The following is a 15,593-nucleotide window of genomic DNA, read 5'->3' as shown; positions in this document are numbered from 1 at the left end:
CGATGATGATGGTGATGATGATAATGATAAGGAAGATGATAAGTTTAGGATGCTCACAAACCATCATTTATTGATCTTTGCATTCTTACAATTTGTCTCAATCTTTCAATCTTGAGCTTTTGCTTCTGTTTTACTGAGCATTACTATCTGACTCTACTTCTGTTTTGAGAGAAAATGACATATTCATCAGGGGCAAATCCATGTTCAATCTTACATGAAGAGTACACCTTTCTTTGATTTGTTACTGAGATATGTAAAGGCAAATATCATTCTTTGAGCCTTCTGTAGGAGCTAGGTCATGTGCTCATCAGATGTCTGAGAAAAAAATAAATGGCATTGTAAATTCTTTTCAATCATTTAATCATTGTGGTACTCGAATTGTGGTAGAGTTTCTCAATGGAAAATGCAGGCACACACACACACACACACACAAACACTTTTAAACTTCATACATTTCAAACAAATTGTCTGATCTTAAAATTTTAATGGTGTGCTATACTAATATTTGGTGATACTAATATTGTATACTAGGATAAAACTGCCCCTTTCATCACAGGCACATTTGTCTTATTTTGTTTTTGTTTTCAAGAATACATCATTTCTGGGGGGAAAACTAGTTCAGTTTGCTTTTTTCCTACAAATCAGACATTATCTTTCTACACTATTGATTGTATGGTGAGGCTAAAGTTACATAAAAAAAAACAACCTTCTGAACAAAACATCTTAACTGAAAACTAGTCAGATTAGAAACACCGGAGGAGTACCAAGGCAGGTCAAGCAGTCTATGACATGGAAGACCACGTCTCGGTCCTTTTCACATTACCTTGCGAAGCATCTTTCTTCCATAAAACATCACTTTATCTCTCTTCCTGAACCTTGGCTTTGGTTGTGCTTGATCTGAAATGAATTGAGATAGTCAATTCTCATGAATGCAGCACTCACTCATGTGCTGCAGATCAGACATGCTTGACTTCTTGACACCATGGTGTAGACAGTAATATGAAGAAATAAACAACAAAAGTTTATTTAGTCTAAATTACGGTCTGTGTGGGCAAGCCTTAATCATAGTGTTTGGAACAAAATAGTACAAGAGCGAATGCTGAGAAGTAGAAGGGGCCTCAGAAAGTTTTGTTGTGGGGGCCTGCGAGCTGATCTGATGCTAAAGGAAAAATTCCTCCCCCCATACATACATTACCAATTTGATATATTCTTTCAAGGAGTTAAGATTGTGAATAGTTATGACCTGGAAATGACATTACACAAGCTATACCCACACCATTTTGAGTCACTGTAATCTTGAGTTTTTAGAAAAAACATATTTTAAACATTTACAATCTACACATTTAATTGACAAAAAAAAAATGTGGGGACAGGTTTTCTTTCACTTCTATAACCCTCATTTTGAGGCCACAATACATTCTTCCAGGTTTTAATCCTTGTAAATCTGTTTCAGCATCAATAGCACTCACCATTGAATAAATCAAGATGCAAGAATCATATTTTGCAATGTCTACATGTACTCTTAAAAATGTACGCAGAATAGTCAGAATTGCTGAAATTTTAGAATTGCTCTTACATAGTGGGTTTGACCCATCTGTACAATATTTCTCTCAGTCATGGGGTCTATGTACAGCTAACTGTGACTTACATCTCCTCTTGAGGATAACTGTGACGAGGAAAGCAACAAGACTCAGGAGCAGAGCAATGATGATGAACAGCATGATGAAGGTCTGTTGGGAAGAGGAAAAGAGCAATATTGCTGTAGTAATAGTCTAACACAGAACCATCTTCCTCATTGCACTCAGTGGCAGGAAAACTCTACTCCATGTCAACATTTTTCAATATCATAAGGTAATTTGCATTGCTATGATTGAACAGAAGCATTAGAGTTGTGGTACTTTTTTGTCTGTTTAAAAAGAATACCTGGGAAGAAGTCCATTTTGCACCCCCATAAAATTATAGAAAAAAACAACAACAACTTTTAGACATGGCTGGAAGGCAATGCTGCTTCCAACCATACATTTTGCTGGCTAGGGTTGGAAAGTTGAAGGAATAGGGTCTGTGGTGGATGGCGGAGTCGTGGGAAATGAAGGTTTGGTTGAGGGGTTAGGGTCATAGGGATAGGTTGAAGATTTTAGTTAATCATGATATTCATTTATGCATTTCATAATCTTGACTCTTTGGCCCGAACTCACGAAGGTGGTTTAAACTTAGACCACGGTACAAAATTTGTACCATGGTCTAAAATTAGTGTGAAATAGGCGTACCTTTGACATGCGTGTATCAATGCGTGTTTGCTACTGGACATCTGTTGGCATACGCAATCTGTCAATCGTATTTACGCAGAAGAAATTTGCATAAACCATGGTTTAAACCATGGTTTTAATTGTACCACCTTCGTGAAATCGGGCCATTGAAGAATAGCCATTTTTATTTTTTTTTTAAAACACAGGTTACCGTAAACACCTGCCTGAGTATACTCAGGACTAGTCTTCAATGGGAAAAAACAATGAGAAAAAACAAAACAAATAAAACAAAACAAGCAATTTTAATATTTTTATGCCATTATGGGGAAGGGCGTCAAAGGATCTCTTTCCTTCAGATGGAAAATGTTTGTTTTGTATGCCCTTCCTATACATAGGGTTTCTACCTGGTAACATACCTGGTTGTGTGGGCATTACACTTACCGTTATGCAGAACTTTAAATATTTGCCCCTCTGCTACTCCATCGTCTGGATGCGGTGACTATTAACAAACACATGTTTTCTGTGCTGTGCGGTTTAATGGCATAAAACTGCATGTTTTGAGAGCTCTAGAATCCCATGTTCTTAAAAAGGACTGTACTTTTTGATATGGGTTAAGTAAAAACAAAACAAAAACAAAGAGGGGGCATGCTTGAGCTACATTTGTAGATGTAGACCACCATTTAACAATCAATGTTAGTTTGTTGTTGTTGTTGTTTTTTATAACAAATCTTGATTCTTCGATATTTAGTATATGATGGTAATTAGATATCTAATATAACGGTTAAGTACAAAGCTAATTTAGATCCGTGATCTAGATCTAAATTAATTTACTATTTAGATCTAATTTTAGTCTAAATAATTAATTTATAAACAATACAAACTAAACAATTTATGCCATTGATTTAATATGAGTGGGAGATACAAAAGGAACATTTTCCGAGAAACTTCACGTCATTAATTAAGTGACAGATCTACAAAATAAAGTGGGTATTACCGTGCTAAATCTATAAATTTAACGTCAAAGTTTACTATTTTATATACGCAATATGCGAGATCAATGAATACTTACATAAATTTGTGTATATGGGACTACACTTTACTGTAACTGCGCTACTCAGCTCAGACTGTGCAATTTAGTAATGAAAATAAGTCAAACGAGGTAGAAATCACACTCACCGTCGTATACTCCGTGTCAAAATAGTAACTAGATGGGGGCAAAAAGCCTTGCTCAAGTGGTGTTTCAAATTCGTCCATTTCGTCTTCTGAATCCATATTCTCCGAGATTTGTGAGTCCACAGGCGATGTGTTTTCAGCTGCACTTGCATTTGACGAGCATTTAATCACGAGAATTGCATGAATTCGGTGTATGGTAGGATATGTGCACGGGCATTTATATAGCGGGCGCGGCGCCGCAGGCTCGGCGCAAGCTTGGCAGCTTGGTTGATTATTTTCGACCTCATGTGATAGTTTTCCATTCATTCAAAGAGGTTTTCCACCTTGGCTTGGGCGTTTCTGCCAATACATGTCGCAGTAACCCTTCTTTCGAACAAATGGTTATGATAAAGTCCATTAATTGATTATTAGTCATTTTTTTTTTTTATATGTGAACTGTTTGTTATTCTTGTCGTGTTATGCTCTGTTATCTTGCCAATGGAGGAAGATTTTCTGTAATTTTTAAATCAGACAATAAATGATTGAATCTTGAATCTTGAATCTTGAATCTTGAATCTTGATCTATTAAATGATCATAACGCACCTTTGGCCTTTTACTAAGTTCTAGATCCCTTCCTGGCTGGGCATGCTGGGAACTCAAGAAAACAACACAAAACAAGAGTGATCTATATATATTGTACCCTTATTGGCAGAAAGTTGAAACATAAAACAAAAACAAAATACAAAATATGAAAACAACAGGAAAAGGCAATGGCAAAAGCAGTTTGACAAAGTCTAAACTCCTCATAAAACAGTGCAAAGATTGGTAAACTTAAAGATACGCATAGCTAACATAGGCATAACATTATGCATGATAGTAAACACAATAAGGTAGGCCCATAAAATATGATCCCATAGGCCTACATTGACATTTCTAAGATACAAAACTTCCTGATACCATATCAAAGAAGTCTTTTAGTTCTTTTTTTTAAAGAAAGTTTCCGCTGGATTTTCTTCAGTGTTCATAGGAAGCTATACAAATGAAAAAAAAGTCATTTGACAGATATATGATACAGCTTTGATATATAGGCCTATTGATTAATCATTTATCAAAAGATATCTAGCAAATAGGACGTAAATGGGTAATGACGATTAGAAAGATTTAAACCAGGTATCCAGGAATCTAATCCTATATAACTATTGTTAACCAGTTCCTTATGAACATCTGAAATATAGCAGTAAACTTTTCACAGGAAACGCAACGATATCCATATACAGGGGCGTCACCAGCTTTTTTTCAAGGGGGGTGCGTTTTGACACTAAATGTTTACGAGATTTTTTTGACAGACATTTGGAATATAGGAAGCTCTCAATCCCTAGACTTTTACTATTTTTTGAGGGAAACCAAGCGGGGAAAGGGCACCTGGGGGGGGGGGGGGGTAGTATGCGAGGGAGCGAGCAAGGGTGGGGGGACGGTGTGGAAGTGCCGGAGAGGGTGGTACCCCTTATAAATGGATTATTGAATGACGGTGTGAAACGACAAATTACTCGCAGCGATATCAGGGGAATGGCATCACGACTACATGCGAGCGAGCGGAGCGAGCGAGCTTGAAAATTTTGACATTTTACAGTCCAAAAACTGCCGTTTGTAGCCATATATTTTTGCTTTGTAAATTAAGGGGGGCGCACCGGGCGCAACTGCTGGCAATTACAGTACTGGCAGCAACATCAGGTGAATGGCATAATAATCAAATGCGAGCGAGCAAAGAGAGCGAGCTTGGAAATTTTGACAGTCCAAAAATTGCCGTTTGTAGCCATATTTTTTCGCTTTGGAAATAAAGGAGGGGTGGGGCGCAACGGGCGCAACTGCCGGTAATTACTGGCAGCAATATCAGGAGAATTGCATAACAATTAAATGCGAGCGAGCGAGCGAGCGAGCTTGAAAATTTTGACATTTTACAGTCCCAAAACTGCCGTTTGTAGCCATATTTTTTTTGCTTAGGAAATTAAGGGGGGGGGGGGGGGCGCACCGGGCGCAACTGCTGGCAATTACTGGCAGCAACATCAGGTGAATGGCATAGCAATTAAATGCGAGCGAGCGAAGAGAGCGAGCTTGAAAATTTTGACATTTTACAGTCCAAACACTGCCATTTGGAGCCATATTTTTTCGCTTTGGAAATAAAGCAGGGGTGGGGCGCAACGGGCGCAACTGCCGGTAATTACTGGCAGCAACATCAGGAGAATTGCATAACAATTAAATGCGAGCGAGCGAGCGAGCGAGCTTGAAAATTTTGACATTTTACAGTCCAAAAACTGCCTTTTGTATAACAGCCGTATTTTTTTGCTTTGGAAATTAAGGGGGGGGGGGCGCACCGGGCGCATCTTACTGCTGGCAATACTGGCAGCAACATAAGGTGAATGGCATAACAATTAAATGCGAGCGAGCGAAGAGAGCGAGCTTGAAAATTTTGACATTTTATAGTCCCCAAACTGCCACTTGGAGCCATATTTTTTCGCTTTGGAAATAAAGGAGGTGGGGGGGGGGGGGGGGGGAGGCGCACCGGGCGCAACTGCCGGCAATTACTGGCAGCAACATCAAGAGAATTGCGTATAACAATTAAATGCGAGCGAGCGAGCGGGCTTGAAAATTTTGACATTATACAGTAAAAAACAAACAAACTGCCGTTTGTAGCTATATTTCTTCGTTTTAGAATTTAAGGGGGCGCATCGGGCGCAACTGCTGGCAAATACTGGCAGCAATATCAGGAGAGCATAATGATTACATTCGAGCGAGCGGAACGAGCGAGCTTGAAAATATTACATTTTACAGTCCCAAAACTGCCGTTCTTAGCCATATTTTTTCGCTTTGGAAATTAAGGGGGCGCACCGGGCGCAACTGCAGGCAATTATTGGCAGCAACATCAGGTGAATTGCATAACGATTAAATGCGAGCGAGCGAAGAGAGCAAGCTTGAAAATTTTACATTTAACAGTCCAAATACTGCCGTTCTTAGCCATATTTTTTTCGCTTTGGAAATTAAGGGGGCGCACCGGGCGCAACTACAGGCAATTACTGGCAGCAACATCAGAAGAATGGCATAAAGATTAAATGCGAGCGAACGGAGCGAGCGAGCTTGAAAATTTTGACATTTTACAGTCCCCCAATTGCCGTTTGTAGCTATATATATATATATATATATATATATATTTTTTTTTTTTTGCTTTGGAAATTAAGGGGGGGGGCGCACCAGGCGCAACTGCCGGCAATTACTGGCAGCAACTTCAGGAGAATGGCATTACGACTAAATGCGAGCGAGAGGAGCGAGCGAGCTTGAAAATTTTGACATTTTACTGTCCAAAAACTGCCGTTTGAAGCTGGATATATATATTTTTTTCGCTTTGGGGGGGGGGGGGGGGGGGGGACGCCCGGTGCGCCCCTCTCCCTGGATCCGCCACTGGTAGTCAAGGGTGTGGGTTTATGTTCATGACTGGGGGAGGTATGACCAGTGAGGTGGCGTCGAAGTGACCAAGCGGGGAAAGGATGTCCAAAATCTGCACTTTAGAGCATCCCCTAAACTAATTGTGCGTGTTTGTTTGTGTGTGTGTCTTATATGTACATGGAAAAGTTAGGAATTAGCCCAGGTCAAGTCTTTTTATTGGCAATGCAAGACATTTTTACATAGACTAGTATGTAAAGCAACACTGCAAAATCAATGATCTAGCTTTGATATAACGAAGCGTAAGGTACAAAGATGTACATTCTACATCACATTGCGCAACATTGTAGCGACTCTTCGTTCGGATGTACTGAGTACACTGCGCACATCCTGCTTATATGCAGAATGCCAACCAGGAATCACGCTGAATCACAATCTTTTGTCGGGTCCGGGCTTTTTGAACAATGTTTCACACTATATACCTATCTAATTATGGTTAAAAGAAATCATAGAAAAACATCTTATTTCTTGATCACCCTTTCATTCAAAAGCAGTTTAACACTTGAATTACTATTTCGGTAAGTCTTTTTTTTTTTTACCAGCGGATTGGGAGGGGGGCGCACCCCCCTCCCCCCCCCCCCTCCGTAGTTACGCCACTGCTTTTGGGTGAAATAATTGGACAGATTTCTTGAATTCTAAAAAAAAGCAGGAAAATCTTTTCATCGCGGATATTATGATTATGTGGGATGGGGCAAACGTGTATAAGTGCTCCGTATGGTACGGATGTACAGTACGGTCGATAAATAGTAAACACTGTAGAATACTAATAGATATGTACAAAATCAGTGCTGCCAGAAACAGGGGTGCGAATTGATTTGTGTGTGTGTGTGTGTGTGTGTGTGTGTGTATGTGTGTGTGTGTGTGTGTGTGTGTGTGTGTGTGTGTGTGTGTCCCAGGTGCAAAATGTTTAAAAAAAAAAAATTGAAAAGAGTAATTATTTAGCGTCCGGCGTTGAGGTCGCTCGCAGATTGATTTTTTTTTTTGTTGTTGTTGTTTTTTTTTTAAGGATCTGAAGGGGGGGGGGGGTGCGTTTGCACCCAACGCACCCCCCCTGGTGACGCCCATGATATAGGCACTGGGTTTACTCAGTGTCCATATAGTTCTCGTCCAAGCAGAACTGTCGACATTTATTGGAGGGAAGGAATTCGATAGTAAACTTACTTTCTACACAGAATCCAAAAGTTAGCTTTTGTAGTTAACAATGGTTGATATATCTCTCCCCATATCGTGGACGAGTAGATGTGCATATCAATGATGCTTTTGCTTGATCGATCTGTAGCTATAAACAGTGTCAGTTGTGCTCTTAGATTGTACATTCGGGTAAAAACATCAATAAACTTCAAACCTCAATTCACACTCCGTGTATTTACAGATTCTTGATTGGAAACTGCAAGAACTTTCACATTATTGATCGCACTTTCACTTATAATGTATGTAAGACAAAGATATACATTGGATGGACCAAAAAATGCTTTGCTCATAATATGGTGTTCGCACATGCGCGCATTGCTATTACCTGCTTGGACTTTGAACTCTAGCTAGTTCTATTCTGATCCTCAGTGAAAATGCGCTGTTGACCAAAAGTCACAGAGGTCGCAGCGAACCCACGTTACTGTCAAAAATATGCTGTTCGTCTTCTCGCAGCAGGCAAATAAGAGGGCCAGGACCAGAGAGAGGAAGGCTCCTTTTACTCCGCGGAGAGAGACACTCCACACGCAACACTGCGGCCCAATGCACTGCGCTGTTGTAGAGCATCCCGGAGAAGTTTATTTACAGGTGAGTATAACTTGTTTGAATTAACATGCTGCAGATATAATTGTGATGCTCCAACTATGCATACACATTATATAGCTTTGATGTAGCCGGAAGACTCAATTGCTATCTAGTTGTTGATATTCTTGCTGACCTAGATGTGTAAAATAACCGAACAAGAGAAAATATACTCAGGACATTGCGCTTTTATAGTTTTTTGAGTCTTCATATCAGTATAGGCCCTAATTGTATATTTCGGACTTTGGACGTTTTGTATGGGAGTCAAAAAGATCAATAGAGGGATTTGAAAACAGTCTAAAAAATGGCGATGAGCCTGCTATGATGTCGACGAATGCATACATGGAACTAACGGGCAAACCTGCGGTAGAAGTACCTGTGAGCTGTGCTTCCAGGCCTTATGTTCAATAAAATACGGTATACCTATACCTCGGACTACTCGGATCGCAGGAATATGTCAGCCCATGTATTAAGGCTTGACCGTACGGGAATGAGAGTCGTAGGCCTACTATAAAGTGGTAGTAAGTTAGTAGTAGTAGTAGTAGTAGTATAGTAGTAGTAGCAACAGCAGTAGTTAGTAGTAGTTGAATTAGTCGGTGGCAGTAGTAGAAGTAGTAGGAGAGGTTATACGGAGTATCCAATTTAGAAATAGTAGGAGAGAAAGTAATAACAGAGGTAGTAGTAGTAGTAGTAGCAGTAGCAGCAGCAGCAGTAGCAGCAGTGGTGATGGTGGTGGTGATTTCAGGGAAGTGGGAGTGAAGAGATAGTAGTGTAGAGCCTATATAGTAATTCTGTTGTCGTGAGAAGTAATAAATGTATGTAGAGTGGCCGTGGCAAGTGGGAGAATGAGAAGAACGTGTAATATCGGTGAGTCAGTATGAGGTGAAAACGCAAGAGAAGGAGCAATAAAACCAAGAGGAGGAGCCGAAGGAGGAGAAAGAGGAGAAGACGGAAAATTACTTTTAAAAAAGGTAAGAAGACCAGGAGCATGACAAAACTCCTCGAACAAAAATCTGTAGACGTGTCTAGAGCAAGTATTTGTAAAAAAACAAAACAAAACATTTTTAATGAATAGCAATAATTGACCTCCAATCAACACGCTCAGCGGGGTCCTATAGGACTACTAGTGAACGGTATACGCCGACACTTTCCACGGTGTGTCGACAATTACTACATCGCCCTTTTTTATCTCATACAAAGGAACTATAGGTTGACTAGGTGCGGTTACCATGGCTCCTAAAGTAGTACTCGTGACTGGATGTTCGTCCGGCATCGGGCTCTCTACGGCTCGACGTCTCGCACAAGACCCCGATCAACGCTACCTTGTCATTGCTACCGTCATTGCCATGGCAGAAAAGGCCGAGTTAGTTGCCGCCGTTGGGGACGCCATTGATAAGACAATTTTCATCAAGGAGATGGACATCACTAAGGATGAAGACATCACACGAGTAGTCGATGACGTCATTAAAACGCACGGACGCATCGATATTCTCTGTGAGTATATTAGTCTCTGACCACAGTCTTCTGTAATCATCATTAAATGACCAGTTTTCCAGCTGTCGGTCATTTCAAGTAGGTGTATCAAATTAAATTGTATCATGTTCCTAATTTATGAGATATCGTCATGAAAGACCTGTGCATGAACATCATTCTCTATCAGGAGAGTGGGCGGGAAAATCGCATGATTATATGTAACTATCTATGTTCATGAAACTGAAAGAAGAGCGAAATTGTACATTCGTCTGCCGGTCACAAAATGACGCGACATTTCTGAAAGAACGACAGCGCCCGCGGCGGCCAGTGGATCTTTAGAAACTGTGGATGTAGAAAACAGAAAAGAAAATGAGGCAACAACTGGCACATATTGCCCCTGGAAATAAAAACGTGCAATCTAACCAATCAGAAAGCAGGCCTACAGTGAAATATAGCCAACAAAATATGGCGTAAACCTGAGACATTTTGTATTCATTATGAAATTAAATGTACCAATCTATTATTAATAGCCATTGAAAAGAATTACGTAGAATCGTTTCTGAAGTGCATGCAACTCAAACATTATTTTGCACTCATCCATGAGATTAAAGGCATCAACTCATGGAATCAAAGGGATCAAGCGTAAGAGCCAAATTACAATCTTTTATTTTTACTGCAGATGAAACTTGCAAATGCTTTACCAAAATTAGCTCCTATTCTTTGTTCCAAAAACAAAGACTCAGTCACCCCTGCGTCGACTGGCAATTTAAAAATCAAGATCCTTGCGCGCGCTTAACTTAGTAAAGCTTCGGATTTACCGTGTGAGATTTCAGGCTTTGCTACGTATTTGGGAGTGCATTTAGGAGTAGCTAACAATACCAAAAGCTGTGATATGTGTACAGATGATTACAATTTATTGTTCCGAATGTTCGTTATTCCGAAGAACTGTAACCGGCAGCACCTGACTGGATCTAATGTAAGGCCTAAACGCGTTCCTTCGGTCCTACCCTGATGGAACTCAAACTCGCACACAGTGTCATCGCTCTCGATCATTTTTTTTGTGTGTGTGTGCTATCAGGTTCTGGCATGATTTGAAGATAGATTTGATAAAATACCATCAACAACCTATGCCAATGAGGTTACTCCGGCTCGCACACACTGAAGAAAGAAAGTACTGTATTCGTCACTAATTTCCATGGCTCAATTACGTCTCTTATTGTGTTCATCATTCTTTCGGGCATCACTCCGATACAGTAAACATTGCCGGAATTGCAACATTTGGGCTTCCAGAACGCGTGTCACGTGCAAGGATCGAGACCATCTTCAACGTGAACACAATCGGCACGATCCGACTCACTCAGGCGGTACTCCCTCACATGAAGCAGAAAAAGGCGGGAAAAATCATTGCGGTCTCCAGTGTGGCAGGAAAGCAAGGTAGGGATATAGTTTCCTGCATTAATAAGTGAAGAAAAAAATATGCAGGGAATTATGGCCAGATCAACCTTTGCTAAATCATAAGTCATTAGCTGTTAGTTATGAAAAAACAAGATACTTAGTTAAGGATAAGTGAAATGACTATTTTGTGTTCACTTGATTTGATCCGGCAAAGCAGAATAGCGACGTCGAAAAACATAATAAAGCTTTAGTTATGAAAACTACAGTTAAATACATCTGTCTGTTTGACATTTTCTTTCAAGCAGATAGTGAAACATGATGTATCTTATCATAAGTAATTATGTTTACACGAACAATTCAAATTTAGGTATCTACTCATCTATTTATCTATTCTCATAGCAGATATGTATATGTACGTCTGTATCCATATTTCAACTCATAGGTATACCTTATGGCGGTATCTACTGTGCCTCAAAATTTGCTTTGGAAGGGTTCTTCGAATCGCTTCTCTCAACGATCAAGTCATTTAACATCAGGTAAGAGCTCACTGAAATCTTTCATTTTGTCTGAATGAAGGTTTGACACCTTGCGAAAGGAACTCTTAAGAATGGCGCATTTCGTTTCTTCCTCGAAACTAAAAAAAAAAAAAAAAATCTATTTTGGTGTTTGTATCGCCTAGACACAGTCGTCAAATTGACCAGCTTTGAAGATGAGTATAACCGAGGGACTGTTAAGTCGTCTGAGCGTGTATAGTCGTCTGTTTCATAATGATAGTAATTCAGTTTTATAAAGCAAATGATAGTTATCATGAATTCTCTATTGACAAGAAATATGCAATCAATCAATGTCTTAACAGGTAGGTTTTCAGCGCCTTGAAAGAATCGAGGGAAGATGATAAGCTCCTAAATGTAAGGGGTAATAAATTTCAAAGAGTGTGAGCTGATGATGTAAAGGATCGGTTACCACAATATGCAAATATGTTTGTGTATTATTAATAGACTGACAAAAGATGTGATGATGATCAAAGAGCATTGGAATGTGCCGATGAATATGCTGTGCGATGTTGACCTACGGAAAGAGTTAAGTTGTTCTGAGCATTTAAAACACATACAGCGAAATAAGTATCTTGAATACATTATCCGTCGGCTGGTGTTAGATTGCTCAAATTTCCAAGCAATTCAATGCTTTATCTCGATGTTCCAATTGCCTACCATGAAACTAAACTGAATGCTAGTTTTACGCACTGATGTACTGGACACCGTGATGACTTATTAGATTTTCCCAAATCAAATTGTCGTAAGACAGGGGTACTCCTCGAAATAACAAACGCTAATTAAAAACCAACAGCATGACTTTTGCTGATTTTTTTTCTTCTTAAATATGGGGGCGCTATTAACGCAGGGAGTTTGTCTGGTTCTGCAGCTTTTTACCGGAGCATTGCAACAATTTTAGGAGAATACAACCGCGTGTCTGACAAACAGTACTTGTTTCATTTTAGTTACTTCATTACTTATTTCTCTTTGCATTTTGTTAAATTGTATAATTATGTAGATTGACATCCAAAAAGGATGAGCAGAATGTCAAATCTAAGCGTTCTGCGCAATAAATAGTAAGACTATATCGTAATACTGCATGATGTTATTGTTCCAACAATATGAGATTAAGCCATGACTTGTACGAATAAACACCACTGTTGGTTCTATACTCAAGGGTGTGTGTAGTCGAGCCTGATCAGGTGAACACAGGACTTTTGACCGGAGTGTGTTCCGACGTCAACGTCCAGATCAATGACGATACCGTTGACGACATCGATCGACGTCAACTTCGACGTCTCCATAAAGTAATGACAGAATTTCCCACCATCAAAGCAGATGACGTGGTCGACGTCTTGATGACGAAATGCGTGGAGGTCGAAAATCCAGTTTTCAGACACTTGGTCGTTCCCCCAGACGTCGAGGTGGCGATTGGCGAAGCGGTTTCCGATCTCACGGGGGAGACGTCGATCTTAGCATTACGCGACCTCATTGGGACTTCGTAAATTCTGTACCGGCGTCGTTTATGTTCTGGATCCCGGTGAAGAACAGCAGTACGACGTTTCATGTAGGCCTGGTAACAGCCGAGTGTAAAAGCTTATTTAGGGTTTAGCTTTATTTAGCATATTTCATTTGTATTCTTCGTATCTTATTTTCAAACACGGTATCTATGAACTGCTGCTGCTACACTCTAAGAAAAACAGGTTTAGCTTTGCACCTTTACTAAGTGCTCATTGATCTAGAATTCCCCTTTAAATGATGATTACAGACCCATTTTGTAACCTCCCCGCTCAAAAGCCACAAAAATAAGCCAAAATGGACTTCCACTTTTCTACATACACATTATAGTTTAAAGAATTGGTTCTAAGCTTTAAAAAGGTATATAACTTGTTAGAACTGGACCATCGTATAACCGATTTAAAAAGTGATTGAAAGAAGAGAAAGTTTGGAAGCGCTGCAGTCTCAATGAAAAGGGAAAAAAGAGGATTTAAAGATTAGGGTCACTCATTGCTGTGCATCAATGAAAACATGTTCTATTTCATAGTGAAAACAACTGCTAATATCTCGAATTTGACTTTGTTCAAAGCTCTTTTTATTTGGCAGTATAAAGGTAGAGGAAAAATTGCTCTTCCAGGTAAAACAGATAAGAAAATGAGTCGGTCAGCCTACTAAATGACATATCTTGGTCTATTACAGTTGTGTTCCATGGCATTTGCTCCTGCGACAATCGCTTCTTTGAAATATCTGCACGCTAAGACAAACATAAAACCTACCCATAAACAAATCCTAATTCTAATCCTCATAAACCCAAACCCAAACAGCAATTGATAGCTCCTGGGTTCTGTTTTTCATTCTGACTATAGCTCTGATCTTTCTCCCGTATATATTTTAAGTTTTGAATCGTAGTAATGCATTTACAAGTACATTGTACTTCTAAATTCGTTGATATACGATGTACGTGTATTTAATCGATTATGTACTGATAGACAACATACATGTACTTGTGCGTGATTCTGTCATGGCTTTGTTAATGTACTCCAAATTAGCAGCTTCCAGCTGCCGCTGTTTGCATTGTGTATATCTATATGTTTATTTGTATGTATGTACGCATTTTGATAAATGAACACGCTCACATAAGAGATTTTTTTTTCTTGTTTATGTTATCATTGTACAGAGAGAGAGAGAGAGAGAGAGAGAGAGAGAGAGAAACAAACTTTTCCATTTGGTCTTGCTTGCCAGTAATTTCAGTAGTCTCTTTATAAATGTACACACTTTTATATAAGTTATGATCGCACATTGAAACTATATTAACACACCAACCCCCGCTCAGAGATACGAGCAATAGCAACACAAAAGTACTCACAATCACTTACATACAACTGTACCTATAATACAGAAGCATGATTACAGACGATCAGACACACCAACGTATTTTAACGATCAGTATCAATTCAAGCCTATACGGTAAATTGCACCTCGTTCACTTGGTGCACTCAACACACTTAGCCGTATATTTCGCTTTTTTCCTGTATTACGTATACCATTCTCACTTTTTTGATTCCATTAAGTTAGATAAAAAAGCAAGAAAGTTTGAAGAGTATGAATTGCCCGCTTCTGAGTATGTATGTATGTGTGTATGTGTGTGTGTGTTTGTTCGTTTGCTCAGAATGCTCAGAATGCCATCACCACTGAGTACATGTACTATATATAGCAGACTCCTGCTCATTTAATTCTTTCTCTGAAACTATAGAATAACCTATTGTTGACGTCTTTGATTTCAATGTATAACATCATGTTCAAATATGGATATGTGTTGTTTTATATATGTTCCTCATGGAAAAATGCAGAAGAAAAAATCACAGTGAAACTGACTTGTGTTTGTTAAAACGATTCTCATTCACTCATTGAACAATTAAGAATACAACATTACACCTATAAGTAAAAGTGGGAAATCAACTTACTTAGTTACATCTTAAACGACCATCACCTTTCAAAAGAGCAAGTATCCCTGCGAATTCATTTGTTTAA

General features: G+C 39.3%; 2 protein-coding genes across 2 annotated transcripts in view; one reads left to right on the top strand and one right to left on the bottom strand.

Annotated features, from left to right (window-relative positions):
- The window catches only part of LOC139712999 (patatin-like phospholipase domain-containing protein 7), a 33,836-nt gene extending 30,305 nt beyond the window's left edge, over positions 1-3,531 (bottom strand). Inside the window, exons 1-3 of the mRNA XM_071624780.1 lie at positions 3,423-3,531; positions 1,649-1,730; positions 824-897 (exon numbers count right to left, since the gene is read on the bottom strand). Of these exons, the coding sequence (XP_071480881.1) occupies positions 824-897; positions 1,649-1,730; positions 3,423-3,518 (252 nt within the window). The 5' untranslated portion in view covers positions 3,519-3,531. The remainder of the gene's footprint in view (positions 1-823; positions 898-1,648; positions 1,731-3,422) is intronic.
- A 5,071-nt stretch (positions 3,532-8,602) lies between these two features.
- On the top strand, positions 8,603-14,678 carry LOC139712988 (retinol dehydrogenase 8-like). Its single transcript, XM_071624770.1, has 5 exons — positions 8,603-8,670; positions 9,865-10,158; positions 11,392-11,571; positions 11,975-12,068; positions 13,243-14,678. The coding sequence occupies exons 2-5, from the start codon at positions 9,894-9,896 to the stop codon at positions 13,568-13,570; spliced, it is 867 nt and encodes a 288-aa protein (XP_071480871.1). The 5' UTR covers positions 8,603-8,670; positions 9,865-9,893; the 3' UTR covers positions 13,571-14,678.
- The last annotated feature ends 915 nt before the right edge of the window (positions 14,679-15,593 follow it).

Source organism: Diadema antillarum, unplaced genomic scaffold (genome assembly GCF_040938485.1).
Source record: "Diadema antillarum isolate AM-2024a unplaced genomic scaffold, OU_Dant_1.0 scf00000042, whole genome shotgun sequence".
In the NCBI taxonomy this organism is placed as follows: Eukaryota; Metazoa; Echinodermata; class Echinoidea; order Diadematoida; family Diadematidae; genus Diadema; species Diadema antillarum.
Note: the sequence above shows the minus strand (reverse complement) of the source record. Positions and strands in the feature narration are given on the sequence as shown.

Coding starts and splice junctions, on each gene's coding strand:
- LOC139712988 (XM_071624770.1), top strand. CDS start 9,894: ATGGCTCCTAAAGTAGTACTCGTGACTGGATGTTCGTCCGGCATCGGG. Junction 11,572..11,974: donor CAGTGTGGCAGGAAAGCAAG/GTAGGGATATAG, acceptor TTCAACTCATAG/GTATACCTTATGGCGGTATC. Junction 12,069..13,242: donor ATCAAGTCATTTAACATCAG/GTAAGAGCTCAC, acceptor TCTATACTCAAG/GGTGTGTGTAGTCGAGCCTG.